The sequence below is a fragment of the Xenopus laevis genome, chromosome 1S, assembly GCF_017654675.1.
Source record: "Xenopus laevis strain J_2021 chromosome 1S, Xenopus_laevis_v10.1, whole genome shotgun sequence".
Lineage (NCBI taxonomy): Eukaryota > Metazoa > Chordata > Amphibia > Anura > Pipidae > Xenopus > Xenopus laevis.
In genome coordinates, this window is record NC_054372.1 from 36,871,217 (window position 1) to 36,890,636 (window position 19,420).

Consider the following 19,420-nt stretch of genomic DNA (forward strand, 5'->3'; position numbering starts at 1 on the left):
CTTCTTTTAAGCACGTTGGTTGGTCTGAGGTGGTGAAGTCAACTCTGGCGAAAGAGCTAACGTTCTGTAAAATCCACACTTTACTGAATTTGCGGAGTAACGTCCATTCACCAGAGCAAATTGTCGCCTGGCGATGGAGTGCGAATGACTGCTAGCGCCAGTCTCTTTCGCTAGCGAATTGGCGCCTGCACCCATTAGTAAATTGGCGATGTCCCTGAGGGCGGTAATGTTAGCGAATTCGCCCCACTTCCCCCTTTGGTAAATCTGACCCATGGGCACTTACAGTCTGGGTCTGAGGTGTGAACAATACAGGGGCATCAACATACAACTTTGAATAACACAAGAAGTTACAGATGTGAAACATGCAGGGGGATCACAGGTGTAAAACTAGGTGAGAAATAAAACCAACAGGCAATTACACTTGGATGTGAAGAAAACTGCCATGTTGTCAGCGACAAGGATCCCAGTATTATGTAGTGCAGACTTTTAGTATTTTTTTTTTACTGTGGAAGATCATGAAGGCTATGAATCCTATTTTTCCCATGGGGGAAAGAGGCCTGCATAGGGCTGAAGTGAGGTTAGGCACTCCCTGTAGATGTGGACGTGTGGTTTTGATTCGGATTCAGTTCGTTATTCGGCTGAATCTTTCATGAAGGATTCGGGGGTTCGGCCGAATCCAAAATAGTGGATTCAGTGCATCCCTAGCAAGCGGTAAGCAGGCAGATAACTTTGTTATATCTTTCTCCCACCCTCCCATCCCAGGTGAAGAAGAAGAAGTATGCGAAAGACAGCACTCCAGGGTCCTTGCAACCGATCGACTTGAAGGGGTCAGGAAGGAATTTTTCATCAGGCTGCTAATTGGCTGAGAGCACCTGAGTTTTGGGGTACCATTATCTGTGTTGGTCAGTAGGTACTCCCATGACACAGCTGCGGCTCCCTGATCTTTTCCTAAAAAGCATTCCAGGAAGATGGACGGTTTCAGTGAAGTGCAGGCCTACCCTGGGGAGCAGGAGGATGGGCTACAAGTTGGTCAACAGAGGGCGCTCTAAAAAATAATTTTTTGTTATGGTATGGGCAGCAGGCCCAGTTTTATTGCGATTATAGGATCAGGGTGTACCTAGTCCTTTATATAAGACTAGACATTAAGCCCGTTAAATTAACGGGCGCTAGAACATATATAGTCAAACATTTATAAAAACACAATTGTTCTAGTCTAAAAAAAATTCGCCAGAGACGGTGCGTGGGGCACATGCGCAGTAGCGCAATCCCACGGACACAGGGACTGGACGCAGAGACACTTCAACTTTATTATATAGGATTGTTAAATGAAAAATGTGACCTCCACAGATTTTGCCACCATAGACGTGTGTTTTTATTGAGATAATGGAAAACACACCGAAGGGGGTAGGGGGGATCCTTTACCGGTGGCTTTTCTTTTCTGAATGAATAGAGACATTTGGGTTGAGATCAGACTGAGTCCAACACAAACACCAGGCTGCAGAATTATGAAGACGTTTTTTGGGAATGAAAGTAGCTGCTCCCTACTGTCACTGGCGAGTGTTTATAAGAATAGGAACCGCTACGGATTTGTTTTACACTATTTGTAATAATCCAGAGCTCTGTGCAGTGTGACGTCACCGCGTGAGCTAAAAATATTCGTCTCTCCTTCAGCCCCGCGGGGGTTGGGAGACAAAAGAATTTCACCATAATCCGCCGCGACTAAAACTAAGCGTGTAATAGGTGTAACTAGGAGCTCGGCTGTAGCGCTGCAGCAGACATTTGGGCTTTTCCACTGTGCCACAAAGTAGGGGGTACTACTTGCAGCTGGTGGTCTGCTCTGTGCGGAGAGACGCCCCTTCATCTGTTCTCACTGCAGCCTGTTCCCAATCTCTGAGAGCAGTTCAAACCTGCGCCTGTGTGTGAGTGTCGTACAGAGCCAGACTGATCAGACTCAAGAAAGCTCAGCCCGCGACCCCCTGTCTCCCCGCGCAGCCCCCCGTACCCGCTGCACAATGGCAACCCCGGAGAAGACAAACTGATCATCATTTGAATGAAATTGCACTTGACAGGCTGATTCCTAGCGAGGGACAAAGAGAGTCTTTGCAGAGCTCTGAGCGCTATTCCTGTCACTGCTCTTGGATCTCTCTCACTGGATCGTCTCATTAGCCGTCTCATTAGTCGTCTCATTAGTCTGCTCATTAGTCGTGCATAGCGGCTCCTGCTGCACCCAGAGGTGGTCATGGAAGAAAACATGGAAGAAGGACAAACCCAAAAAGGTAATTCTCTAAATCATTTATTTAATACCCCCTCCTATTTACAATGTGTCCTGCTGCTGCTGCTGCTGGGATTAAAAAGAAATACATCCCCCCAGGATTTGTAGTTGAATGTGACCGAATGTCTGTCTGCTGTTATTAGCGACCCAAGGCTGCCGGATTGGGACAATCAATGGCAACCTGTGCTCCTCTGTAAGATCCTAGTGGGGGGTTTCAGGAGCAGTCACTAAGGATCAGTTCACATGTGTCCATTGCATGTACAACTGGATCATATGGAGGCAGACATGGCTGTACACACATCAAATCACACATACTCAGTATCAGAGATGTGCAACCTGTAGCCCATCCAGGTGTTTCTGAACTACAACCCTCCGCATCCACATCAATCAAATCCACATCAATCAAACCCACATCAATCAAATCCACATCAATCACAGGCCATCTGGGATCATAGGAGTCACACAATTCAAGTGTTGAAAGGCTGCTAGTCTATACTGTACATTTATACTGTGCCTATTGTTCTTCTCTGCCCTATTGTACAATTAAGTGTCTTATTGAAGGAGGCAAAGAGATGAGCCTGTGGGTAACAATGGTAAACATTGTGTCTGGGGGGGGGAGTAGAAAGAAATTCTAGGCACCTGTAACCTGCTTAAATACCCACCAGGGATTTTGCCTTTGATTTTTGTCTAGTTGGATATATTAAGGCTGCACAACGTGAGAGACCCTGACAATGTGTTTAGGTTGCATGTTTACAAAGGGACCAGTGCAGTTTTCCATTCAGCACACAATGTGAAGACAAAATAACCAACACACAATATATATATATATATAAATCTTTAAGCGTCCGCACTCTACCTGGGCAAACTCCGGGGGTGCGCGGTCAATTCTCAGACATACAGCTTCAATTTGGAATAAATCATCCCAAGATCAGCGCTTCCCTTTGTGAAATCAGTGATTTTTATTCATATACACGTTATTGTGCTCCAATGTTTCGGTACTTATTAGGACCTTTTTCAAGGATATATATATGCTTTCCTTTGGCAAAGGTGCTGCTCTAGAAACTCTCCATTATATATGAGCGCTTTGTCACAAAGGATGCAAAAATATCCTATCAGAGTGGAGCTGTTCAGTATTAATTCTCACCCTTGCATTTATTATTGCTATCTGCTGCTAGAGCATGCTAGCTTGTTTACGTAACAATCCAAGAGCTGGACCAATGGTGGGAGCATTCCAATGCATAGAAAGGATCCTCTCTGTTATGTGTTACCCTTATTTGTAGCTCAATCGTGCAAGCAAACCCCCTAAACTCACTCATTGTTGTCTCAATGGAGACATTTTCTTGACACCCTGTTTCTGAATTATGCAAAGCGATAGCTCAGTTCTGTGATACCTCTTTCATGTCTGCTCTTGTGCTCTCTCATTAGAGCTGACCTACTTACACTAAATGAATCCTGTTTTATTTTCTTGACTTGCTTGTCTTTTCTTGGTGGGACTAAATCCCATGTTCCCATCACATGCAGACTCCTCTGTGTTTTGTGCTCATATATATATATATATATATATATATATATATATATATATATATATATATATATATATATATATATATATATATATATATATATATATATATATATATATATAATATATTTATATAAATATATAAATATATTTATATACAGTATATATATATATATTGTGTTTTCATGGAAGATCGGATCATGACAGATGCATTTTAATTAAAACTTGCTGGCGTGAGCGTTTCCTTTCCCCTCTGCGAATGCTTCATGCTGTTGCATAACCCAGCCTTGCAAAATTACCAAATTAAAAGCACGGAGACTGCTGGCATGATGTTTTAGTTTCTGAATATATGAAACAGATTTCAGTAGAAAAGAAAATGTTCTGGAAATAATGCTGATTTGAAATGATGCAGAAATGTCAGTTCTGTAGAAAATATATAATTCGGGTTGAATTTATATACAGTGTACTGCAAGTACAGTGACTGGGAATATTTGTCTTTGCCTGTAACTGAAATGTGTGCTTTTGTGCTTGTCTGCTGCAATTGTAAAGTGGACCATAAATGAGAAATCATCGCTTGATTGGCTTGTGGTGGTCAAGTGGTGCTCATCCACAGGCCTCCAGGCTAACAATCAGATTGCATTGGGACCATTGCAAACCCATCATCATCCATAGCCTGATGTGGCCCTCCTCCCACAGGATTATTTATTCACTACAATCAATATCTGACCAAGCACAGATCACTAGTTAATTGAAAAGACATTGGCCCTTATATAATCAGAAGTGGTTGAGTAGTCCAACTTCTGGTTCTTGAGGTCACATAATGATTGTTATGAAAATGGCAAGGGAGTTCTGGTAATTTAGCAATGTCAGGGAAACCTCTACAATCTGATGGGAAATTCTGAGACACAGGAGTCAGAGACATTAGAGGTGCAACAAAATTGTAGATGATATGAACTGGCCAATAACACAGAGCAAATCTAGAGTTTAGGGCTCAGTCAAAGAAAGGAGAAGACAAAACGGAAGAAACTGAATATCTCTTGTGCAAAGTCAAGTATGGAGAAAACTGGATCAAAACAGAAATGTTAATTAATATAAATGTTTAGGTGGAGTTTCCAACAGAAAGAACTTAGACAATGGGGCAAATATTTCTGTCTTCATTTTATTTTCACAGGGAAGACTGGAAATGTGTTGGGATGCCCTTTAAAATACCTTCAGTTGCCATAGTATTGTGGACACAGCCATGGTGCTACAATCTGATGGGGAATCCCAAAACACTGAATTCAGTTTAGGATGAGGCCCATGCACACATCAGCAGAGCCCCAAATATTGGGAATACAAGGGAATGCAAGTTGAATAAGGCAGGACTGGAACAAGAAACTGTGCACAGTAATCAGGGACAAAGATCATTAGTATGAGGAACAAATTCTGCGATGCTTAGACAAGGAAGTGAAAAGAATGGGGACCTAACGATGAATGGATACACTTGAATAACTAATAAGGCCGCTGGAATTTATTAAACGGTAGAAATCTCTCCATTTTGCTGGTGGTTCTCTCTATAAAGGGTTGCACTGAATCTGTCATTTTGGATAATGCTAAATACTGAGTATTCCACTAAAAAATGCGAAACCAGATCCAAACCTTATTTAAAAATTCAGGAAAATTTGCCCTCCACCAAAATTGCATCATTAAAAAAAAAAATATGTCATTTAGTTGTTGAATGCTTTACACATTACATTGGTTGACAGGGAATTATTTCATTTTAACTAAGCAGGACAAATCCAAATTCTGCAAAAAGTGCTGGATTTGGTGCATCATTATGGCAGTGTTCCTTGTACTGTCCGGTAGGATTTAAGGATTTTAAGAATTTGAAATTTTCTAAGGGGGTTATCCTTAAACAGTGCAAGTGATGTCACCAGTTATGGGACGTCATCAAGTATTATTAGTGCTAAGTGATGTCATCAAATATAATAGGTGCTAAGTGATGCTATCAGTTATAATCGACGCTTAAGCTTGTCATCAGTTATAGTCAGTGCTAGTGATGAGCGAATGTCTTCACCGGGCATTGATATGCGGCAAAATTCTGCTCTTCACCACCTGGAAAATTTGCTGCGGTAAATTTTGCAGCGACAAAAAGTTGTATTTGAGACAAATCACCAATAAAACAACACCCATTGACTTTAATGCATTTGGAGTGAGAAAAAATTGTCCTGTGGCAAAAAAATTTTTTCACCCAAAGCGTTTCGCAAATTTTTTGCAGTTTCACAAATTTTTTGGCTAAGCAAATGGGACAGATTCACTCATCACTAGTCAGTGTTTAGTGATGTCATTAGTTAGAGTCAGTGTTTAGTGATGTCAGTTGTGTCATATGAATCACTGACATTTGTGTATTATAAAAAAAATCTGCTGTAAAATAGAAGATATTAGAGTCACCTCAGAGTTCTATGGCTTGAGCTTTGACCTCACACCATTGGTCAAGGAACTCCTCAATGGATATAAGTACTTTTTCTCTCAAACCTGTAAAAAACAAGATGATTTTAGCATTATTTCTAAAATACTGGCCTGCTTTGATGACAGTCCTCTGAATTTGACTTGCTTCTTGATATTTATGGACATAAACATGTTTTTTCTGGATGCTGTGAAGAACAGAGAGGTTTTATTGATACAATAATTTGTGCAATATTGACCTTCTGTCACCACAGTTTTCTGAAAAACTTAATCAGTTAGCCATTTCACAGTTTTAATAATTTTTGGACCAATCAACAGCTTAGGATAATATTTTTAGATGTATTTTTCTAGGTACAAGCTTTATTTCTTTATGTAACACTGGTGTTCACATGCTATTGTTGATGACTTTGTGCTGAAGTAAAAGATGCATCAAAGGAATTGTATTGATATCAGCTAAACATGACATCTACATGTTTATATTTGTAAAAATCACCTCCCCAGTGTTAGCTACAGTCATATGAAACAGTTTGGGAACCCCTCTTAATTCTTTGGAGTTTTGTTTATCATTGGCTGAGCTTTAAAAGTAGCAACTTCCTTTTAATATATAACAAGCCTTATGGAAACAGTAGTATTTCAGCATAACATAAAGTTTATTGGATTAACAAAAAATATGTAATATGCTGCGTCATAACAAAATTAGACAGGTGCATATATTTGGGCACCCCAACAGAGATTTGGGCACCCCAACAGAGATGAAACAGCCTCTAGACGCCTCTTATAGCCTTTGATGAGTGTCTGGATGGCAGTATTCTTGACCATTCGTCCATACATAATCTCTCCAGTTCAGTTAAATTTGATGGCTGTTGAGCATGGACAGTCTGCTTCAAATCATCCCATAGATTTTCGATATTCGACGTCCATTCCAGAATATTGTAGTTCTCCCTCTGCATAAATGTCTTTGTAGATTTCGAAGTGTGTTTTGGGTCATTGTCTTGTTGGAATATCCAACCCCTGGGTAACTACAACTTTGTGACTGATGCTTGAACATTATCCTGAAGAATTTGTTGATATTGGGTTGAATTCATCCGACCCTCGACTTTAACAAGGGCCCCCAGTCCCTGAACTAGGGACACAGCCCACAGCATGATGGAACCTCCACCAAATTTGACAGTAGGTAGCAGGTGTTTTTCTTGGAATGCAAAGCGCATTTTGTTTTGACCAAATAACTAAATTTTTGTCCAAAGTCCAAAGCACTTTGTTCCAAAATGACTGTGGCTTGTCTAAATGAGCTTTTACATACAACAACTCTGTCTGTAGCGTGAGTGCAGAACCCTGCCATACAGATGTTCTTTGTGGAAATTGCGCTTAATTGTAGAACAAAGTACAGATACACCATCTGCAGCAAGATGTTCTTGCAGGTCTTTGGAGATGATCTTTGGGTTGTCTGTAACCATTCTCACCATCCTCCGCATATGCAGCTCCGGTATTTTTCATGGCCTGCCAGAATTGTGCCAGTGGCCTTCAATTTCTTGATCCCATTCCTTACAGCTAAAACTGACAGTTTAAACCTCTGAGATAGCTTTTTCTAGCCTTCCCCTAAATCAGATCTTTTGAGAGTTGCTTTGAGGTTCCCATGCTGTCACTCTTCAGAGGAGAGTCAAACAGAAGCACAACCTTAAATGCATTTTCTCATGATTGGACACACCTGCCTGTGAACCAATTTGGTGTTGCCAGTAATTAGTATTGAGCAGCTACATGCATTTAAATTAGCAAAATTACAAGGGTATCCAAATTTTTGCACAGACAGTTTTTTTACATTTGATTTAATTTCATACAACTGAATACTGCATCACTAAAAATCTTTGTTCAGAAAACACACCAGTACTCAGATGTTCCTGGGAAATGAAAGATGTTATCTTTTTTGTTGAAAGTGGAGTAACTTATTATGCAGGTTGAGAGGGGTTCCCAAACTTTTTCATATGACTGTTAGTGTACTACACAGTTTAATTTAAAATCTGTCTGGCACACTGGGCTTCAACAGACTAATATTGACTCACCTGCCACTGCACATACAGGCCGCATGTCAGACCAAAATTCTACATTTGATGAGTTTTTGGAAAAAATTAGCCCTATATGCGCTGTGACAGATGTATGCCATCCCTTTCACAGCTATGGAATATAGGGTACCATTGGATGGTATCTGTGTTTTCTTTACTTAAAGGGTATATGCTTGGTATGACATTAACCTTTGTAGAAATATAAAGAAAGGTTCAACCTAATGGATGATTATGTTGCTAAAATAACACTGAACACTGTTCAAAGTGTCCAAATAACTTGGTCATTCAGGCTTTTGTGAGCTAGAGGTGAGCAATTCAGTCACATTCATGCCTGGGAGCTTGAGTACAGAGGGCAATGTTCTAAAAATGGTTATAGCTTTAAGAACCTTAATAATTTAATATAACTGTAAATCCAAGTTACAGAGAAGAATTGCAAATATAAATACTGATCAATACTCATCCTAATAAGGATTAAAAGAATGTGTCTATAAGACAGGTGAGAATCTTGCAGCAGTCCAGATGTAGCAAAACAACAACCTTAAAGGGATACTGTCATTGGAAAAAATGTATTTTTCAAAATGCATCAGTTAATAGTGCTGCTCCAAAATAATTCTGCACTGAAATCCATTTCTCAAAAGAGCAAACAGATTTCTCTTATATTTAAATCTAACATGGGGCTAGACATATTGTCAGTTTCCTAGCTGCCCCCAGTCGTGTAACTTATGCTCTGATAAACTTCAGTCACTCGTTACTGCTGTACTGAAAGTTGGAGTGATATCACCCCTACTTCCCCCCCCCCCAGCAGCCTAACAGGTAGGTGGGAAGGTAATCAGATAACCGCTCCCTAAAACAAGATAATAGCTACCTGGTAGATTTTAAAACAACACTCAATAGTAAAATCCAGGTCCCACTGCGACACATTCAGTTACATAGAGTAGGAGAAACAACAGCCTGTCAGAAAGCAGTTCCATCCTAAAGTGCTGGCGCTTTCTGAAAGCACATGACCAGGCAAAATGACGTGAGATGGCTGCCTACACACCAATATTACAACTAAAAAAAATACACTTGCTGGTTCAGGAATGAAATAAAATTTACCTCCAAGCCAGGAATTCAAAAATAAGCACCTGCTTTGAGGCCACTGGGAGCAACATCCAAGGGGTTGGTGAGCAACATTTTGCTTGCGAGCTACTGGTTGGGGACCACTGCTCTAGATAGAGTTTAAAACCTAACTTTTTGTGCTGTATCAAACAAAAAAATCAAGCAAAAGTTTTTTTCAATTCGAAATTCGACCCTTGATAAATTTGCTCCTATGTGCCAAGGACTATCCCTCTTTAAAGTGAATATTTTAGATCTTTCTCAGCGAGATTCACTTTGGATCCCTAATGACTAAAGTTCTCTCCAGGGGCGAGTCTTTGCTTCATGTCGCTCCTGCAATTCCGCCCCCTCGCTCCCCAGCGTTTACATTTTTTGCGCAGGAGCGGGTCCATGGGTGCACTCTTTTCTGTACTAGAAGAGCCAAATTTCCTTTTTAATAACTGGAAATTAGTCTCGTAAAGTTACCAGGAGAGGTTTTTTTTCTACTCGTGGCAACTCGGAGGCTGCAGCCGCTGAGGTGAGTATCTCAACTCGCCTCATGGCACAGCCCCTGGTTCTCTCTGCTGTAAAAGAAAACCCAGACACCAGCCTATAATTCCCACCCTGAGCAGTGACAGGTGGATGTCATTAATTTTACTTTCTGCACATGCACAAGGTTGGATTGGGCAGTATTGGAAGTGTGAAATGTCGGCAAGCACTCTGTACACCACTCGTAAGTATAAAAACGTTGAAGTTTATTTCAGCAGGTTAAAATCATCAGTATCCTGACGCATTTCGCATCTCTGATATGTAATCATATCATGGCCTATGTATCTGTTATACGAAACACGCCAGGATACTGATGATTTTAATCTGCTGAAATAAACTGCAACGCTTTTATCTTTACAAGTGGTGTACGGAGTGCTTGCCGACATTTCTTACTTCAAGGATTTCCCCATAAGATACGGGTTCAGATCGATGCAACCGGACTCGTTTGACTCGGTGAGTGCGTTTCTTTCATCCTGATCTGTGACTAATGTGTTAAGGTTCGCAAACCCAGAAGCGCAGGAACTGGGGTATATAAACCCAGGTCACCTTGAAGGCAGGGTGAGCGATAAAAAAAAAAAAAAAAAAAATATATATATATATATATATATACACACACATACCATTAAGAAGATTTTTGCTGCTACCCATAAATGTTGCAAAGCTATTTCATCATTTAGAATTGATTTAGATTAAATGCATTTGAGCTGAGCAATATCCAACTATATTGTATAAGTATTGGAAGTGTAAATTCGGCAATTGTGCTTCTCTACGCTAGCATCTGAGACACCCTGGACCCCCTCCGGCAGCAAAAAGTTGAGCTGGGAGAAATGGAAGGAGAGGCTGCAGCAGCAAACCACCTCAGGGCAGCAGAGGGGCCAGAATCGCCCTTGGGTTCATCCAACCTAAAGTATTTATTTTTTGAACACCCCCCTCCCGCTCAGAAAAGCCTACTCACTTGTATTGTAGCTGGACTACAGTACCTACTAGTAAATCTTAGAATACAATAAATGCCAGACCCCAAAAATGCAGCTATCCAAGGGTGCTGTATTTTGGTTTCATAAATTGTTGGAGCCAATTTTCCTTACACAGTGAGGTTTTTATGCTTAAGAGTAAGTGAAGAGTTGTTGATATGCATGGGGGGTGGGGTTGCCATGATCAAGCTTTGGATAGTTTACTTGCTGTGTAGTTTGTGCCATTTAATAGTGAAGTCCTAAAAGGCATTCTGTCCAGGTGCATCAACCAATCAGCATGTACAGTAGCTTTTATTGGTCACCTTATTTGCCTTTTTTAGTTCTCATCATGCTTTGGTTTCATTTGTTTACAGCCAGTAGTAGTGTTCAATACAAGTCATGTTTAGTATTCATAACTGGCAGAGACTGGCCTGCATCAGCACGTAAGGAAGGAACATGTATAATGTTAAATAATGTATTATTTTTTCTAAAGCTTTATTTGTGTTTTAAAAATGTGTTTTAAATTCTAATGGAACACTGCAATGTATTCAATTCAACAATTGGAATACTTAAATTTTAATGCAGGCATCTTAGCACTTATATCTGTTCAATCTCAGTAATGTGTTAGTCTCTATTGTCCCTCTGAATTTGTTGACGGGCAGTAATTGGGTCACTGCATTAAAATGCCTACTATAAGCTGAGAGTTCTCTTCTCTTGTTGGCATGACAACCATGGTGGTCGATTAAACGTGCAGAAAGGGATTCAAAGGCTTTGGTCACCAAATGCTTCTGACAAAAGCAGACAAGATGAAAGTGTGCCATCCTTCTAGTATTATTATGATTATTATTGGTAGAATGTGATACTATCTTTTCGGTATGGTTAAGGATTATGGCTTATTCATTTACATATATTTCTAATTAATTGATGTTTTTCAAACCTTAATAATATGTCGCTATGGCGATTACAGAGAAAGAGGTAATCGGTGGATCCAGACAATATAAAACTTTTGTTCATTTTTCTCCTAGGAGGACAATACAAATTGTGTTTCTTTCTATGCCATTAACAGATAGGAAGTCAGGAATCTTTGCAGTGTCACCACCTCTTTGTTATAGGCAATTAAATGAAACAACACCCTTTTGACTAGGATGTAATCTTTAGGCAATTAGGAAGAATTTTCTCCTGAGGATTAGGAACCGTTGTTATACAGATGGGTAGGCAGGAGGATGCACACAAGTGTTTATTGTGCAAAAATTTTATATAGAGAAAACATTTTTGGTTTGCCACCTTAGTTCTACAGTTCAGATATTCTTCTGGTTTATTTTCATTTTTATACTAAAAAATTCCTTTAGTATAAAAATAAAAACTGGGTAAATGGACTACTTCCTGCTTTCAGTTCTCTTGGTTTCCACAGATTGGTTACCAGACAGTAACCAATCAGAGAATTGAGAGAGGGGGGGGGAACATGGGTCATAACTGTTTGCTTTTGAACCTGAGCTGAATGCTGAGGATCTGCAAACTCACTGAACAGTTATGTCCCATGTGGCCCCCTTAAAGCAGAAGGAAACCCCCTGGATGCAAAACCCCTCCCCTGTGTTGCCCCCCCTCCCTCCTCCCCCCCTGGCCTACCTGTCCCCCTGGGCAAATGCCCCTAACTTGTTACTCACCCCTCTGCGCAAGTCCTGTCCACGGAGTTCACAGTCGCCATCTTCTCCCACGTGCGGCTCTACTGCGCATGCGCCGAATGTCACGAAGTGAAATTGGAAAACTTTGTGACATTCGGTGCATGTGCAGTAGATCCGTACCGGTAAATGCTCCTACTGCATGTGCGCCAGAAAACGCCGGTCAAAGCAGGAAGAAGACGTGCATGGGAGAAGATGGCGACTGTGAACTCCGTGGACAGGACCTGCGCAGAGGGGTAAGTAACAAGTTAGGGGCATTTGCCCAGGGGGACATATAGGCCAGGGGCGAGGAGGGAGGGGGGGCAACACAGGGGAGGGGGGAGGGGTTTTGCGCCCAGGGGGTTTCCTTCTCCTTTAAAGTCACTGACTAACTCAGAGTTAGAGAGCTGCAAAGAGGAAGTTGTGTTCTGTAATGTAAGACATCCAGTCACTCCTGCCTTTATGCATTACATTTTTCGCTTACTATATTATAAACATTTTCTATTTTGCACAGTCTATCTATTTACCCAGTTTTTATTTTTACACTGAACTAGTCCTTTAAGCAGCTGCCTGGAGGGAAAGATTGAAGTTGAATTCATATTTTCTGCCCCAGTGGTTAAGAATATCATATTGTTTTACATAGGGCTAGTTGCAATGTACATGTAGGGGACCTGTGATACAGAATGCTTGGGACCTGGGGTTTTCCAGATAATGGGTCTTTCCATAATTTAGATCTTTATACCTCAAGTCTACTAGAAATTCAATTAAAGAAACCCAATAGGCTGGTTTTGCTTCCAATAAGGATTAATTATATCTTAGTTTGGATCAAGTACAAGGTAATGTTTTATTATTACAGAGAAAAAGGAAATCATTTTTGAAAAATTTGTATTATTTGGATAAAACTGTGAAAGATGGCCTTTCCATAATGCAGAGCTTTCTGAATAACGGGTTTCCAGGTAATGGATCCCATACCTGTACATATAATATACACAACTTATTTTGTATAGTGTTGAGGTATTGGCAGCATTTTCTTTTTAAAATTGCATTGCCTCTATAATACAAGCAACACAGTAGAGAGGATTTTGCTCCATACAAGTTAATGCATTACTTTACTCCTGTTCCTCTGCCACTCTGTGGCGCCAGTGTTAGGGATTAAGAGATCTCTCCTATACAGATTACCCAACCATAAAGTCCTCTAAAAAAGTCCCTAACTCCTAACCCTAAACCCTAATCCCACAGGTCAAAATACATGTGCTATTCTTTCTGTTTATGGTGCATGACAGTATATTGTTACGTGACTTCTTGTTCAGGACATTGTGTAAAATTGTATATGTAAGCGAGTTTTATATATAAGCAGTGATAACTTTTAACATTTTTAAATCGAGGGCCTAGTTATATTATCACACAGTAAGGGGACTATTAATAAAGCTCTAAAATATTAGGTCTGAGGTGTTGTAAAATCCGGTATCTGGATGAAATAAAATTCACACAATGATAACTGCTGCATTTTGGAGTTTGTAATGCATTCTGATAGTTTTGTCAATGGTAATGGATGACCAAGGGGCAAATTTACTTATTTCTGAAGTTATGCCAGCGTTTGCCAGGGCTGCGCAAATTCACGAAGATTCGAAGTTGCGCACAAGTTACTGATCGTTTGCGAAGTTGCGCTAGCAATGTTATGATCAGCGGTTCGAAGTTACGCTAGCGATGGCAAATTTGCATACGGCGTGCAGTTAAAGTGCAATGGCCGTATATGTAGCAGCAAACACAGGGCCAGGGAACCTTAATAAATGTACTAGACATTAAGCCCGTTAAATTAATGGGCGCTAGAACATATGTAGAAAATTCGCCAGAGACGGCCCGTGGGGCACATGGGCAGTAGCGCAATCCCACGGACACAGGGACTGGACGCAGAGACACTTCAACTTTATTATATAGGATTCTACTGCCCTACACATGTGCCCACAGTATAGTTTAGGTGCCATATGTTATCAAATGTAGGGGGGAAGGAGGGTACCTTAAAAAAAAATTTGATCTTTTTCAGCCTATCACTGTATAAAAAGTAAAACACGCCAGCGTTTTTTTGGGACTTAGAAAAAATTTCAACTTTATTTGGACCATCCCTATCTACTCTATTGCACTTTGCCTGGTCTTGGCGATAGAGGTAACGTTCATGAATGTCCGCAACTTAGTGAATTAGCGTAGTTACGTCCCTTCGCCAGAGAGCAACTTCGTCTGGTGTAAGGATGCAAAGTAGCGCTAGAGTAGGTCCACTTCGCTAGCGAATTTACACCACCACCCGTTAGTAAATCGGCGAAGTGTCAAAATTACATCACGCTGGCGAATTTTCGCCTTTTAGTAAATTTGCCCCCTAGACTTTTACAATAATACACAGCTTGCTCTGTTTTTTAGGGTGTAAAATATTTTTTAAAGTTTGATAAATAGATCCCTAATGGGAGTTGACATTTGTTGAAAATGAATGCTGGGCAAAAAAAAGTCCTTATGGAATATACTGTACACTAGTGATCAGCTGCCGCAACCCCATTCTGTTGATCAACCCACAAGTTGCGCAGTGTTTGCGTGGGTGCCCTGGTTTCCTTAGCAGTAGGGTAACTGGAACATAATGAAATTGACATGTGTGTGAGTGTTGTGCCAGCTTTGGCACTAAATTGTAGGCTTGATATGTTGATTTGGCTTCACAACAGGCATGATGAATATACGGCTAACTCTCGACTTGATATTTCTTTACTGGTTTGTCACATACTTTATTAGAGAGCCTTCATGAAACCTTCATGAAACCCATACTTCAGAGACATGAATTGCTTACATGTTCATATATGAAACCAAGCCGAAGATAAAGCCAAACAACATATTAACATATAGTTAAGGGGGTTATTTATAAAAGTCTGAATGCCAAAAACTAGAAAAAATTTTAGTTTTTTTTTTACTATAAAATCTGAATTTTTAGTGAAAAAAAAACGTTTTCAGAATTTATCATACCCCGAGGATGGAAAAAGTCAGAATCTGAAAATCCGGCATCTCAGACCTGCCAAGGTTGTATATAAGTCAATGGGAGAATTCCCGAAGATATTCTGATCTGCTCTGGGGTTCGTGCAAAAATCCAAAGATTTTGTGGTTTTTGTGCAAAAGTCTGAAAAAAACAAGTTTTCGGATGGAAAATCCAAAAAATTTATTTTTTGGACGATTTTCTCAAGTTTTTTCCAAACTGGAATTTCTCAGGAATATGGATTGATAATAATGGGATTTGGTCAGAGTATATTTCAGAAAATAATGGGATCAATTCAGATTTTGATAAATAACCCCCTGTGACAAATGGGACCGACATCTGCCCAAAAAGAAATTAATGGTAGAAATTATGGGATATCAGAAATAAAATTGATACTGATTAATTATTGAGAAACAGTGTGGGTACCCCATCAGGTAGTTTTTTTAATATTTTTATTTATACTTTTAACTAGGTATTTGGTTGAGTTTACTTGTAATGTTAGCAGTTACGATGTTATACGTTGTTTTTATTTGTTTTTCTTTTCAGGCTTAATTCTGGCTTCACTCATTTTCAGAATGCAGTTTAAAAAAAAGATGTGCATTTGAAATAAACAGTAGTGCTGCCTGTAAAACAATTGCCTTCCTGCAGTGAGTGCCTGAACTTACTGTCTCTGAAACTGTTAATTAAGTTCCAACTTACAATAGAACAGCTAACTAACCAATCGCTAATAATGAAACAGATTCAGTCTAATACTATCAATTTAAAGTTAATTATAGCCTTATAATATATACTAATAAGATAAGTAGTATAATAGTAATTCTGCTTCTGAAAAGGATTTATTATCTATACCTCCTGGTTGCCCCCTGCAGCCTCAGGGTCTGCTTCCTCTGTAGTTATGATCCCTGTATGACATCACTTATGTTTCTTCCTGACTAGTTTCTATCACAAAAACATCACCAAGATTATTTCTGAAACAACTGTTACCTATTTTTCCTCTTTAAGCTCCCAGCCTACACTAAGGGGGTTATTTACTAAACTCTGAATGCCAAAAATCCCAAAAATTTCTGTTTTTTTAGTATAGAATCTGAATTTTTAGTTGGGGGTAAAAACACAAATTTATCGGGATTTATTATATACCCCAAGAATGGAAAAAGTCTGAATCTGAAAATCTGGCGTCTCAGACCTGCCGAGATTGCATATAAGTCAATGGGAGAAGTACCAAAGATTTTTTGATCTGCGCTGGGTTTGTGCAATAATCCAAAGATTTCGGGGTTTTCAGGCAAAAATCAGAGTTTTCGAGTGGAAAATCCAAAAAATTGCAACAATTCATATTTTTCACTTTTTTTTCCTGCAAATAAAATTTTCGGGAAAGTGTATTAATAAATAAGGCAAAAAAAAGTGCGGATGTAGTCGGAGTTCAGAAAATATTGAGATAAATTTGGACTTTGATAAATAACCCCTAATCGATAATAATATTACGTTTCTCCAAGTTTGCTGCTTAAAACAATCACTGCACTAAAACTTAATGATAAAATCACCCACTCTTAGTTTTTCCCTATCTTATCTTATAATTATGACAGGCTCCTTTATAATGATATCTAGGCATGTTAACTAATGTTGACAGTAAGTGGTTATCATAGGACTGATTTTCCATGTTTTAAACTCAGCTTTGCTTTAACTGTAATAATGCCATCACCAAGATTGCGGGGAACACATTTGCTTTAATTGTTAAACTAACAGCACTATCATTTTTATTGAAAAGATAAATTGTTTTCCTGCGTAGAACTATGACATTTTAAATATTCACCTAAAGTAGATTTTATATTTAGTAAAGAAACTTGTCAGCTGTTATGCAATAACTGTGTACAGTAGTAAAAACTTTGCTGTAAGTGGAGTGTAAACTATTATATATATTGTCAGAATGTAATAAATACCATTGTTAATTTTTGATGATTCTTTGAAATCTTTCATTGTGTTGTGAGTCCAACTTGTAAATAAATAGACATATCCAATGTTAAAGTAGGTAACATCTTATAAAAGAGAAAACCACGCCAACCTGGTGATTGGGTAGTGCTTTAGGGTTAGGCATGAGATTTGTGTATCCCAAAAAAATTTGCATTGAAAAAACAAAAAAAGTGAACATAAAAAAAAACCGCCCATTGACTTTAATACATTTGGAGTGAGAAAGTCCTTCAGAAAAACGCCCTTTGACTTTATTTGTACAAAAAGTCATTAAGACAAAAGAAATCGCCAAGACAAAAACGTTGCCAGAAGAAAAAACACACATTGGCTTTATAGGAATTGTTCAGCTGAAAAATAAAAACTGGGTTAATAGATAGGCCGTGCAAAATAAATGATTTAAATATAGTTAGTCAGCCAAAAATGTAATGTACAGTATAAAGACTGGAGTGACTGGATGTGTAACAGAACACTACTGTACTTCCTGCTTTCCAGCTCTCTTGGTTTCCACTGATTGGTTACCAGGCAGTTACAAATCAGAGCCTTGGGGGGGGGGGGCACACATGGGCCTGAATCTTTTGAATCTGAGCTGAATGCTGAGGATCAATTACAAACTCACTGAACAGTTATGTCCCATGTGGCACCCAAGTCGCTGACTAACTCAGAGTTAGAGAGCTGAAAGCAGGAAGTTGTGTTGTGTTCTGTTTTGTTAGACATCCAGTCACTCCAACCTTTATATATTACATTTTTGGCTGACTAACTATATTAGACACATTTTTTTATTTTACACAGCCTATCTAATTATACAGATTTTATTTTTACACTGAACTGTTCCTTTAATGCATTTAGAGTGAGAAATAAGAGTTGTGAGCATAAAATGTTGCACGTAAAAAAATGTTGTCACCTATTGACTAATGTGTTTTGTGAATTTTTCGCTGTTTCGCAGTTTTGTTTTGGTGAAATGGGACAGATTTGCTCATCACTAGACACAGGATAACATTTTTCACACTGATGGTGAAAGAGTTTGAAGTTCTAAATAAAACTAGCTTCCCCCAGCACAGAAAATACAAATGTGCAGTTTTAGACCTTTTTTTTATGTAAAGGGAATTAGTATTTTTGTTTTAAATAGCTGTTTAGTTCTACAAAAGGCTGTTGTGTCTTTTCCCTGAAACGATGTTGCAGAATGTTCCACAAGACTGGAGCACTGTATACAAAAACAGCTGCCTGGGTGCAGTATTCAAAAATTATGTAAACCAAGTATTGTACAAAAACCGCACTCTCAGGGCTTCTCAAAGGTGTAGAAAAGGAAAATATATTTATTTATAAAAAAAATATATTTATTGAAATAAATATATTTTCCTTTTCTACACCTTTGAGAAGGTATAATACAGATGCTTATATATTTTTTAAAGAAGGTGTAAATCAACTAGACAAATTAATAAATGCAACCTTACTGCTGTGTGAAATATATCTTTTCTGCAGAAATGTTGGGAATGTTTCTGGTTTGCTATATTACAGGGGACAAATAAATAACATAGGAAGAGAATCATTGCTTTAAGGAAAGTGGAGAGCTCAGCTGTTCTAGTATATACGCCTTCACTCTTATAATCTCTCCCTTTTCGTTTCCATGGTGACATCTCCCCCAGCATCTTCTTTGTTCCTATGGTTTCATTTTCCTCTTTCACCATCCGAGTGGATGTATAATGCTGTGCAAGTCACTTGAAAACAACAAATATTTTTTATGACCCCCCCCCCCTTCACCAGCTCCATGTTGAGGTAACCAAACAACATTGCACCAGGCACCACTTCTATAAAAATAACATTATTTTTCAAACCTGTTTACTGGACAAAAAAGGTAATTAAGACTAATAAAAATTGCCTTTGCAAACAACCCAAAAGAGATTAGTGGAATTGATTCTATTAGATT

The 19,420-nt window shown here is 39.0% G+C and overlaps 1 protein-coding gene across 1 annotated transcript in view; it reads left to right on the forward strand.

Annotated features, from left to right (window-relative positions):
• Nucleotides 1-1,716: 1,716 nt before the first annotated feature.
• The window catches only part of gpm6a.S (glycoprotein M6A S homeolog), an 81,687-nt gene continuing 63,983 nt past the window's right edge, over nt 1,717-19,420 (forward strand). Inside the window, exon 1 of the mRNA XM_018243199.2 lies at nt 1,717-2,276. Within this exon, the coding sequence (XP_018098688.1) occupies nt 2,240-2,276 (37 nt within the window). The 5' untranslated portion in view covers nt 1,717-2,239. The remainder of the gene's footprint in view (nt 2,277-19,420) is intronic.